Raw genomic sequence first — 12331 nt, 5'->3', positions numbered from 1 at the left:
TAAAGCGTATATTTTTTTAAGGGAATAAACTTTATTATTTTTTCCACACAGTGAGTCCATTTTTCCAAATGTGGTTTCATCCCTGTCCCACACCAAGTTCCACACATTCATGGGTTTGTGTCTAGGTCAGCTTCTTCACCAGAACACACTGGTTACATTACGAGGCTCTGTGACACCTGACTCTCTGGTGGTTAAAGTCCCTCCTCATTTTGCTCTTCTTTTTTCAAAGTGGTCTTGGGTATTCAAGAAACTTTATCCTTCCATATAGCTTTTAGAATCAGTTTATCAGAGTCCTCAAAAATTTCAGCTGGTACTTTTATTGGAATTATATTAAATTTATAGCTCAATTTAGACAACATTAAATTGTCCCATTTATAAATATGCTGTCTATTTGAAATTATTTAGGTCTCCTTTTATATCTTTTAATGGAATTTCAAAAATTCGTCCTTAAAGTTTAATGCATTCTTTTTTAGGTTAATTACTAGACACTTTATACTATTAGTTTGCAATTTAAATGGCATCTTATTTTCTACTGCTTTCTCCAGTATTAATTTGTGTATGTTATTCTTATTCTGGCAGACCTGCTAAACTCTCTAATTAGTTCTAATAATTTGTCTATTGCCCTTGTTAAAATTTCCATGTAATAATCTTATTAGCTGTACACTTCAAATATCTTTTCTCTTCAATCTTTGAATTAAATCTTATGCTTTTTTTTTTGCTTTTATATTGTAATTTTACAGAGAATGTTCCTACATATCTTAATTACGATGATGCTTGCTGCATGTTTTTGGTAGAAAGTCTTAGCAAAGCTAAAAAGTTTTCTTTTATTCATAGCTTTCAAATAGATTTTATTTTTATAAAATACAATTTATTTGGGCTTCCCTGGTGGCGAAGTGGTTGAGAATCTGCCTGCCGATGCAGGGGACATGGGTTTGTGCCCCGGTCCGGGAAGATCCCACATGCCGCGGAACGGCTAGGCCTGTGAGCCATGGCTGCTGAGCCTGCACGTCCGGAGCCTGTGCTCCACAACGGGAGAGGCCACAGCAGTGAAAGGCCCGCGTACCGCAAAAAAAACCCACCACCACCAACAAAAAAAACTATTTATTTACTAAAAACTTTGTTTTACTGAATACTTTTCTACATCTGTTAAGAACATATCCTTTTTTTTCTCTTTCAGTATTAAAGTAATGAGTTACAATGATGCATTTTTCTGATACTGATCTATCTTTGTATTTTTGGGAGCAACACCTGCTTGATCATTCTGCACTCATATTCTTTTCTCCTCTTATTTCTTTTTTAATAGACTTTATTTTTTAAAGCTGTCTTAAGTTCATGGCAAAATTGAGTGGGAGGCACAGAGATTTTCCACACACCGCTGCCCCCATACACACATCACCTCCCCCACTATTGACATCCTGCATCAGAGTAGTACGTTCTATAAGATTCTTGATAAATATTTTAGAATACTTTATTCCTTTCATTTACTTTTTTTCTCTTATTGGGACTCCTTTTAGGTGGTTGTCATTACTTTTCTTTTTATTCTTTCAGTGTTTTAAGTCTTCTCATTTTTCAAATTCTTTTCCCCTTTTGATGACTTTTCAAAGAGTTTCTCATCCAATCTTCCATGTACTCTTTCAATCTTCAGATGAGTCCTTTCTGCAATCCAACCCATTGGGTGAGTTCATTATTTCAACAACTGAACTTTCCATACTGAATCTCTATTTGGGCCTTTTCCACAACCACCTATTTCTGATTTATGTTCCTAGCATCCTCTCTTATCTTTCTAAGGATACTTATTATGCTCATTCTAAACTCTTGCTCTTTCTGTTGTGCTGGTTATACTTCCTACCATACAGGTAGTCCCATTTGCTGCCTTTCTTTCTCAGAATTTGTGCCCCTCAGATTTCTACTAATTTTCTCCTTTGGGATCATGTTTTATTTTCTTGGATTGATCAGCAGCCTTGGCCTTTATTTTTCTGTTGGGGGAGGAGTGAAAGTTTAGCCAGAGCTCATGCTCCTCCAGGTAAGTTTAGGTGGGGTGGAAGAGCTTTTCAGAGAGGAAAGCCAGGGAGCCTGTAGTGATTCACCCTAAGCTCTGCCTGTCTCCTGTTCCCCGTAGGTGTACCTGGCAGCTCCAGAACCTACCCATGTCTCTGTGGATGGCACTGCTCTTCATGGGGGGTAGGGCTGTTATTCTCTTTTATAATTGCCAGGCCATGGGATGGGTGGCAGAATAAAATCTCAGGCACTCTTTGTCAGGTTCCAGGGCTTCCTTGAAGTTACTCTGCCCTGCCCTCCAGACTTTCCTGCCCATAGTAAAAATGCCCAGGAGATGGACATCTCAGGGCAACAAGGGGAAGAAAAAGGAGTGCAACCAGCAAGTGCTACCTCAGCCCTCCCCCTTCATCACTATTACCCATCCACAGGCACTCAGCCATTCTGTTCTGTCTCTCCTGTGGTTATCTTCAGGGAAGGTTTGGTGGTGAGAGCCTGGAACCTGTGTGTTAGCTCCCTTGCCAGGAACTCGAATTCCCCAGCCCTGGTTCTTTATCTTCATTTGCCTTGGTATCTTATTTTCTGGCTGTCACAAGTTTGCTTTTGTTTTGTTTTGTTTTGGAGAATAAAATGTATTCATTCAGTAATATGTATTGAGCACCTAGGGTTTGCAAGACCCTTTGCCAGATGATGGGCTAAAATAGCCAAAGAGCCTTTCTAACCACTGCTCTCTTTGCAGTTAGCTAAGTAAATCAACCTGGCATTGCCTAGCCTCTGAGTCACCACACTTGGCAGGAAACAGCCTGAATTTCCTCTCCATCATGTTTGCCAGGGCATGCTCTCTCCTTTAGAACTCTGCTAACAACTCACCTCTCTGACACCTTTCAAATTATTCCTTTAGCCTCTATCATTCGACTTCCCATCTCCATTTTCACTGAGAACTTCTAAATAGAGTTATGGAGTCATAAGGTATTTGGAAAACGTGCCCACCTAAGAGACAGGTGGCTTGGTTTTCCAGTCCAGCTCTGCCACTAATTGTGTATATGATCTTGGCCAAGTTACATCACCTCCTGGGGCCTCAGTCTCTGACATCTGTGTGGGCCTCTATTTATGGCTGTACTGCTTTCTGTTTCTTGCCATAGTTTCAAGAATTCTTGAGCACAGGGACTGGTCTGAAATATTAAATATGTTTTACTTGTTGACTGGTGGGTTTAGCACACATTCAATTTTCATCATAAACCAACAAAATCATTCTAGTGCTTCTTGATATGCAATGCTGTGGCATATACCTTTTACAATAAAGTTGTCCCTACTTTCTCAAAATCAACATAATTCTGCCTCTTGGGGCATTATTTTTCTCTTCCTAGAAGGAAAGCTATTTACGTGAGTAGTGTGAATATATATTGAAAGAGAGGGAGACAAAAATCATGGTACGCTATTCCTACAGATCATGCAGAATTTGCATAAGACAAGAGGGCTCCAGGATGGGACCATGTGGTTTGCAAATCTGTCCTCCAGGTCTCGCTGGGGTGCACAACTACTCTTATTGGATGGTTTAGGTGTGGCATTAGGAGAGACAATAGGCTCTTGAGATTTCTGGGAGTAGGACCCTCTTAGCCACAGCTCGGTTCTAGAGAACTGTTTCAATATCCTACTTTACCACCCCTCCACGTTCCTCCTTATTGAGCCTCACCCTTATTTAACACCTTCCATTATGAGAGGAAGAAGTGTGTCTCTTACATCTTTTTTGCTATTGGATCCCATCATCGTTCAGCTCCCCAGGAACTTCATTCCATTAATGATCCCCTTTCCCCTTTCCCTTCAACTCTTTCCCCCCACATTTCTCCTTTTCAACTTACATGCCTGCTCAGATCTCACTTTAAAGCAAACCCTCACGCTCGCACACCTGCACTACTTTGCCTGGCTAACACCATCTTGTCTCTCCATTTCTGTTCACATGTAGCCTCCTCCCTAAGCCCATGCTTCAGCTTTTCTCTGTTCCTAGAGTGCCCTGCGCACATCTCTAATATTACACTTATCCTGTACTGCAGTTTACTTGTTTATATGTCTATCCCTCCCACTGGACAAAATATCAAAATATAACTGTAGGACCTTGACTGTATTTTTTACCTCTTGTGAATTCCAGTTACCTTATATAGTAATCTCAATAAATTTTTGTTGAATCAATAATGTAGAGGCCAACTCTAAAATAATGAATGTGTCATTTTGAGAAGCTGTTTCCAAATCTAAATAAAGAAGCTGGAATGGGCCCAGAAACTTCAAGAAGCTTATATCCTCAAGACCCATCTGCACTGAGGTTTAAAGAAGTAACGTATTTTGACATACTACATCTTAACAAGAGCAGGATACTAAACAGTGGTAAGATCTCAATTTCCCCCAACAGAATTCCCTTTAAAACTTATATACATAGTACTTATTCACTGAAGAAAAAAATTTTAAATATAAAAATCACCTGTAATACCATATTGTAGATATGGTTTCTGTTAATATTTCCATGTACATTCTCCTAGATTTTTTTTACTATGTTAAAATGTGTATTTGTGTAAATATATTTTTTAAATGACATCATACCATGTCTACTTTTGAAAGCCTACTTTTTCACTTATTATGTGCATATTTCCATGCTAATAAAAACATAGCTACAATATCACTTTAATGCTGGAGTGGGATTAAGGTGAGTGAGGGTCATGATATATTTAACCAATCCATCCTCTATTATTAAATATTTAGGCTTTGAGGTGTTTCATTATTTCAAAAACATTTCAACAAACATTTTTGTGCTTACATTTTTTTAAGCTCATGCCTTATTATTTGCTAGGATACATTTCTTTTGTTGTTGTTGTTGTTGCATTGGGTTTCTATTGCTGTGCACGGGCTTTCTCTAGGTGCATTGAGTGGGGGCTACTCTTCATTGAGGTGCATTGTCTTCTCATTGGGGTGGCTTCTCTTGTTGCAGAGCACAGGCTCTAGGCACGTGGGCTTCAGTAGTTGTGGCACGCAGGCTCAGCAGTTGTGGCTCGAGGGCTCTAGAACGCAGGCTTGGTAGTTGTGGTGCACAGGCTTAGTTGCTCCGCAGCATGTGGGATCTTGCTGGACCAGGGCTTGAACCTGTGTCCCCTGCATTGGCGGGTGGATTCTTAACCACTGCGCCACCAGGGAAGTCCCGAGGACACATTTCTAATGGCAAAATTTCTTGATCAAAAGATATGTTCATATTTAAAGTTTGTTAGTGTTACCAATTGCCAACTTTCTCTTAAGAAAGTTGTACCAATTTACACACCTGCCAGCAGTATACAAGGATATATTTTCCCCACACTCTCACCAATATAGGTTATGCTAATTCTACTTACTCTTTCTTGGTCTGGTTTGATTTCTCATGTTTTTTCAAAATTTGCATCTCATTGATTGCTAACTAGGCTAAAAATTTCATATCTTTATTATTAATTTTATTTTATATTTATGTTTTGAGTAGCCTGTTCATATCCCATGATCTCTTATTTGAAAACTTATATATATAGATAATCAATCATCTTTTTACCAAGAATGTAGCATACACTTTTCTTAAATTGCTCTTTGCATTTTAAAGCCTTATTTATGGTGTTTTAAAATTTTTTACTTTACTATGCATAAAGTTTGAGATTTTTTTCCCTATAGTTAATCCATCTGTTCCTTCAGGTTTCATGCCTTCCCCACATGAGGCAGAGATTACCAGTTACCTACCAAATACTCCCTCCTCAGCTTCTTTAGCAAGGGAACAATGTATTTCTGAGCCTTCTTTGCAGTTGGGTGTGATCAGGTGACCAGTTAGGGTCAATGACTGCAAGGGTTGTTGTGTGACCTGGGGCAAAACTCCTGAAGAGTGAGAGTTGAGGCTTCTCCCTTCTTTTCTGTTGCCTAGAAGGAAACAGCTAGAGCTCTAGCAGCCATCCTGGACCACTTCCATCTTGTGGATGGAAGTCAATTTGGCAGTGGGTACAGAAGGAAGGGGCCTGGAGTCCTCACAATGTTATGAAGCTGTCACACTAACCCTGGGCTGTCCACCTCCAAATTTCTTTTATACAAGAGAATAAATAAGTCACTGTAGTCAGGCCTTTGGTAAGAGCAACTCTTACTCCTAAGACCGATTCATAACTCATATGCCAACCCAAGGTTATATCAATATTTATTTGTATTTTTATCTACTATATTACCTCTTCATTTACAGATGTATGACTGAAATGACATATAACCAAGGTTCGACAGTGTCTATAAGATAATCATTTTTGGTAGAAGTTTCTTCAAAATGATAATTGCTAGACCCCCATGTGCATAAACTGTTACACTGAATTTTAAGGAAGGATCTAATTATAGAGCTTTATTCTATCAGGCATTTTTTGAAAAAGTTAGGCCAATGATCTTGACTTGAAATACTTTTATTATACAGATCTTGAGAAACAGCTTTAATATCTATTTTTTTTGATGAATTACGGGCTTACATCCTAAGTTAGTTTTCAGGGGATGCAACTATAAAATGTGTATAGCTAGTTGGGAGCTTTGCAGTGTAGATAACTGGATACATATCTAAATTTGTGTAATAAAGAGCTGTATTATAGCAAAATTGTACTATAGTTCCGTAACAGCCAGAATTTCATTTTAATACTATTGGTTTTAAAACATATTTTGACTATAGGTATGGTTTTTCTAGAACTTGACAACACATATTATTCTTGCTTCTGGAAAAATGAGCCAGATAATAGCGTTCAATTTAATGTAATGAATATTTCCTTAACTAGTATTTATTAGGTACCTGCTATGTATTAGTCTCTGTATTTAATCTCACAATGACCTGTAATTCAGGTAATAAAATCCCTAGTTTAGAGAGGGGGAAATTGAAGCTCAGAGGTGTTAATTCACTTGTCCAAGGACACTCACTGGCTAAATGGAAATTTCAGATGGCCTCTGAAGGCCGTTGACTCCAAATTCTAAACTCTTGTGTTACTCATACCAGGCCCTGAGCTGGACCTGAGGGAGATAAGAGTTTAGTAAAACAATCTCCTTCAAGTAATATTAAAGAAAATTTGGTACTTACCTGCCCCACACAGGTCTGTTATGTTAATATGAGTGGGCAAGGAACTGCCTTTCGAGTTAGCTGCAGACACGGACACAGCCCAGTTCCCAGTTCTGGGAATGACCCAGGTCCAGGAGGTGCGTTCTGTGATGTTCTGTAGTGTGGCTTTTCCCCCTGCTACCTCCTGCAAGGTCACTTGATAGTGGAGGATTTTTCCTTTTGCCTCTGATAGGCTCAGATTCTGCAACAAAACACATCTCCTTACTATGTACTCTCAGACAAGGTCACTGGATGCTCTATACTAGGACCTCATGACTGCCAGCAGCAGGTGGCTACACTGGAGTGACCTTTTTATTTACATCTCATCTCCTCCATTGCACACTTTCATGTCTCCATCCAGCCCCGCCACTTAGAAAAAGAAATCAGTTAACATTTTTTAAAGCTAATTCTTAAAAACATATTGATTTTCCTTTCTTGCTTCAAAGTGACACTTCCTAATAGGAGAAAACTCAATTACATTCAGTGGAACAAGTGAGGGATCTGGACTCAGAAGATCTGGGTTTGAGTTCCAGCTCTACCAATCACCAGCTGTGTGACCCTGGGCAAGGCATTCAGACCCTCTGAGTCTCCATTTCCGAATTTGTGAAACACACACACGTATATATTTTTACATAGAAAGTGAAATGCTGCTCCTGAAATCAAAAACAAGCTTCTTAAGAGCTAAACTAGTAAAATCCATACTTAGTGAATTGGATTAGCCATCTGTGCTAGGAAACTAAGACACTGTTTATAAATGTGTGACTAACAAGTTTTGGAACTGCAAGAATTCCAGTTGAGATGGCTTGGGAACAATCCCAGAAAGTAAGCAGAAAACTAATTATTTGTACTGTAACCCTGTTTGGACAAGGACCATGGGAAACAGAAGCATTGGAAATGGGGAGTTGCCAAGGCCTGTGTTGGCAGTGCCTGTCCATGCCTAGTGCAGGGAGAGAAAGGCATTGCTCACCAGACTTAAGCATCACAGTTTTCTTGACAAGGCTCTTCCTTCCATGGGGTGTGGGGTGGCCTCAAGCCGCTGAAAGACACACCTTAGAATTGGCAAATGCCCCTTTCTCTGGTTCTCTGCTCCCTAAGCAATCTTTTAATAATTTGGTTTCCTATGTCATTTATCATCATTTATCTGTCAGGAGAGGCTGGGCTAATGTGAACATCTGGTTCACTTAAAATTTGTATTTTTCACTTAAAGTGAAAAAATTGGCCTTCTGATTATAATTTGGCTTCTGAAATAATTAGCACGCTGGGAGAGGATGTTCCTATCTGCTGACTCAAGCCTTCTGGTTGGCCCAACAGCTGCAATTCTCACTATAAATTAATGCATGAACATGCAGCTTTCTATATTTCAGGCTCTAGGAGCTTGAATAATGCAGATCATGCCCTAGGTACCCTTCTGGATCCACAAGGCCCAAGACTGGATCATAAACCATGGTCAACACACTGGGTGAATGCCATGTTGTTGGGGGCATTTTTGGGCGCACGTTCAGCCATTCCCTAGAAGACATCCTGTTGTCCTGGCAAGAACCAAGAAAGTTAGCGCTGCAAACGTCCATCACAGCTGATCTCATAGGCCCATGGTGTGCATTAAAACAAGTGAGTGCTTTTGACATTGTGATGTTCTGAACTGTTATTAATAAACATGCCCTTTGTCATAGGAGAAAAAACAAGATAAATTAAAGCAAAAGCTGGCTAGGGAAGACCATTCCCTCAGCTCTCTCTCACTCCATTCTTCCCTCCCTGTCCCTTGTGCAGCTCCAGAGGGAGGACTGTCACCCCTATCCCAGGCACCCCACCCAAAGGCACTCCCCAAGAGTTAACTGGGCTCACAAAACTCCCCATTCTTGCCAGGAATCCAAGGGGCAATAGGGAAACAGCCTGCATTACCACGCGCTCATTATCGTTCACAGACACCTCAGCAATCTCATGCAATCCAGCGGTAGAGTGCTGACAGAAGGGAGGAAACGTCAAGTCCTCTTGGATCCAATGAACCTACCTAGAGACCGCTGTGGAAATCCAGCTGATCCCAGTGATGTAGTAAACAGAGGTGTGGGTTGGAAAGATGAGTAAATGTTCCCGGAGGGCAGGGAAGGGCTTGGACTCACTTTGCATTAGTTTTGAGTTGCAAATATCAGTGAGAAGGTGAGGATGGGGCCAAGGAGTTAGACAAATAAATATGGTAACCCTTGAGTTATGCTTGTATAAAATGTCAAGCTCCAGTTTGGTGATAAACATCTCTCAGATAACTGGTCTCCTTAACCAAACTGGAAAATGGGTCTAACTTGTCCAGCAGGGTCCATAGAATAAAAGATTCAATGAGTTCAATGAGCCAGTGGGAAAACAGGTATTTAGCTGGAGGGGCACTCAGTCTCCTGAAGCAACTAAAAAGAGTGTGATTAGGTTGGTTAAAAAACCCCCAGTAACATCAAGTTTGCGAATCATGTATATAATGCATTACCCCTTGATGACACCTGGCCCTGAGGGAATGGACTATCATCCCAGAACAACAGAACAGGAAGGGGTTCTACAGATTAACAATGAATTCAGTGTTTCATTTTATCAACGGGGAAACTAAGCCCTGGGGACAAGAGATGACTTGCTTAAGGCCACTCAAGGGACAGATAGAGGGGCTGAGAGTGGAATCCAGGGCTCCTGACTTCTGGATTCATGACCCCTCCACTCTGACTCACTGCTCCCTCTAACGGCAAGCGTGAGACAATGAACTGGTGAGTACGAGCGCCATGTTGCATAGTTGGATCCCCATTCACCCTTCTGGCCCAGAGTTGCAAAGAAACTGGAACATCAACAGTGGGCAAGAGGTCAGCAATTTGGGGAGAGTGGAGATCCAGAATTCTTTTTTTCCAGAGCCAACGAGCCCTGAGTCAGAAGGAGAGAAGCTCTGAATCGAGAAAAACCTTGGCCTGAGGAGCCAACTGGGTCTTCTCAGATAAATTTATTTTTACTCTAGTGTTTGTTTATTTGGGTGGGTGAGAAGGGGGAATCTATCATTTATTGGGCCATACCATGAGTCAGAAGCTCTACATCCTGTCATATTTATTCCTTATAACTCCTCATTCTGATGAGGGTGCTAAAGCTTAGAGAGGTTAAGAAACTGACTCAAGAAGTCCCTACAAATCTAAAAAAAAAAAAAAAAAAAAAAAAAAATTCTGAAGAGCCTAGGGGCAGGACAGGAATAAAGACGCAGACTTAGAGAACAGACTTGAGGACACGGAGAGGGGAACAGTAAGTTGGGACGAAGTGAGAGAGTGGCATGGACATGTATACACTACCAAATGTAAAATAGATAGCTAGTGGGCAGCAGCCGCATAGCACAGGGAGATCAGCTTGGCGCTTTGTGACCAGCTAGAAGGGTGGGATAGGGAGGGCGGGAGGGAGGGAGATGCAAGAGGGAAGAGATATGGGAACATATGTATATGTATAGCTGATTCACTTTGTTATAAAGCAGAAACTAACACACCATTGTAAAGCAATTATACTCCAATAAAGATGTTAAAAAAAAATTAATTAGGGCTTCCCTGGTGGCTCAGTGGTTGAGAGCCCGCCTGCCGATGCAGGGGACACGGGTTCGTGCCCTGATCTGGGAAGATCCCACATGCCGCGGAGCGGCTGGGCCCGTGAGCCATGGCCGCTGAGCCTGTGCGTCTGGAGCCTGTGCTCCGCAACGGGAGAGGCCACAGCAGCGAGAGGCCCGCGTACCGCAAAAAAAAAAGAAAAAAAAAAATTAATAAAAAAAAAAAAAGTCCCTACAGAAAAGTAATGCGAGATTTTAGTGCGCCCCCTGGTGGATATGAGAGAGGAGGGCGATATCCAGACGGAGTCTGGGGTCCCTAGGAGCATCTCAAGGGTACTTCTTGTCCCTTCTTGGGCAGTGCTGAGAGTGGGTTTCAAGCCAGTGGTCCTACTGTTTTTGTCACCCTCTCCTACTGGTAAGAATACACTAAAAAGGAAAAGCTGTCCACTGCCTCTCTCCCTTCAGTCTTCTTTCTGCTCTGTCCTGTGGAAAATGATCTAAACTTAGTGAGTGTAGCCTTTCTGACTTCGCTTTGTCTGAGAAGCAAAGAGTGAACAGCTCCCTCATAAACCATTATAAGAATTCTGCTGCCTGAAAAGGCTTTCAGCATCAAAAATAACTTGGTGAATGTAATCCAAGAAAGGACAAAGTCTGATGCATTTGTGAATGCGTGCCCCGTTTGTGTTTTGAAGTATATTATAGGAAAGGTGTTTCTGTGAATTGATAAATCATTTCCTCTTAAGACTTCAAAAAAACTACTGTACTTATAATAAAGTAATATTTTACTTCTGAACTTTTCCTGATGCAAATAATAACTTTTAAAAAACTGTTAGAGCTTAGCCTGTATCAGAGAAGAGAGTCTGTAATCAAGACCCCTTGGAAAGCTGGGCAGTTTGAACACTATTAGTCACAGCTTTATCTGTGAAGAGTTTTTTGGTTTTTTTTGGTTTTGGAACACTGCTGACTTGGTTCTTGTTATTCGGGAAGATCTTTTGCTTTTCTGCTCCACCACCTAGCAGCCACATGACCTTGGGCAAGTTATTTCACCTCTCTGAGCCTCAATTTCCTCATCTGTAAAATGAGGATAATTCTATATGCAGCATAGTAGGCTTATTGGAGGATTCAATGAGCTAAGGGAAGTAAACTGTTTCAAAAGAGTGTTTGGTGCATGAGAGATATGAAGACACTTGGTGGGTACTCTTCTCTCACTTAACTCTAATATAAAAATCAACATAATTGGCACTTTTCCCATCATACTTATATGGCTCTTCTATTAATCTTCTATTAATCTTGACCTGGCTTATACCACAGCTCTCTATGGAAGTTTCACCAATGTCATACAGTTGATTACAAAGTATATGCAATTTGTGGGTTTAAGTCTGGGTACCTTGACTTCAGAACTTATGACTGCCTTCAGCAACCCCAGTCCAAAGTGAAGACAATCCTCACCTGGAAGTTTTAAAAATCACTGTACTGGAAATTTCCATCTGTGGATCTGTCTCCCCACTAGCCTGTCAGTTTGTCTTTGCATCCTCAGTGTCATGACCAGTGTCCGCCTCCTAAGAATGACCTGGCAAACACTTTTCACAATTCTTATTTTCATACCAACCTCATGTTATATATACTTTTATTATCTGCACGGTACTCATGCGGCAAGTAAGGCACAGAGAGTTTAAGCGCCTTGC

At 40.9% G+C, this 12331-nt stretch overlaps 1 protein-coding gene across 4 annotated transcripts in view; it reads right to left on the bottom strand.

Annotated features, from left to right (window-relative positions):
* The window catches only part of IL12RB2 (interleukin 12 receptor subunit beta 2), an 80741-nt gene that overhangs the window by 27820 nt on the left and 40590 nt on the right, over window positions 1–12331 (bottom strand). For all 4 annotated transcript variants that reach the window (XM_024734589.1, XM_024734590.1, XM_024734592.1 and 1 more), the window contains one exon: window positions 7085–7304. In XM_024734589.1, coding sequence (XP_024590357.1) covers window positions 7085–7304 — 220 coding nt within the window. The remainder of the gene's footprint in view (window positions 1–7084; window positions 7305–12331) is intronic.

Source organism: Neophocaena asiaeorientalis, unplaced genomic scaffold, assembly GCF_003031525.2.
Source record: "Neophocaena asiaeorientalis asiaeorientalis breed wild unplaced genomic scaffold, Neophocaena_asiaeorientalis_V1.1 scaffold15, whole genome shotgun sequence".
Taxonomy (NCBI): Eukaryota; Metazoa; Chordata; class Mammalia; order Artiodactyla; family Phocoenidae; genus Neophocaena; species Neophocaena asiaeorientalis.
The sequence above is the reverse complement of the archived record's forward strand: the minus strand, read 5'-3'. Positions and strand labels throughout refer to the sequence as shown.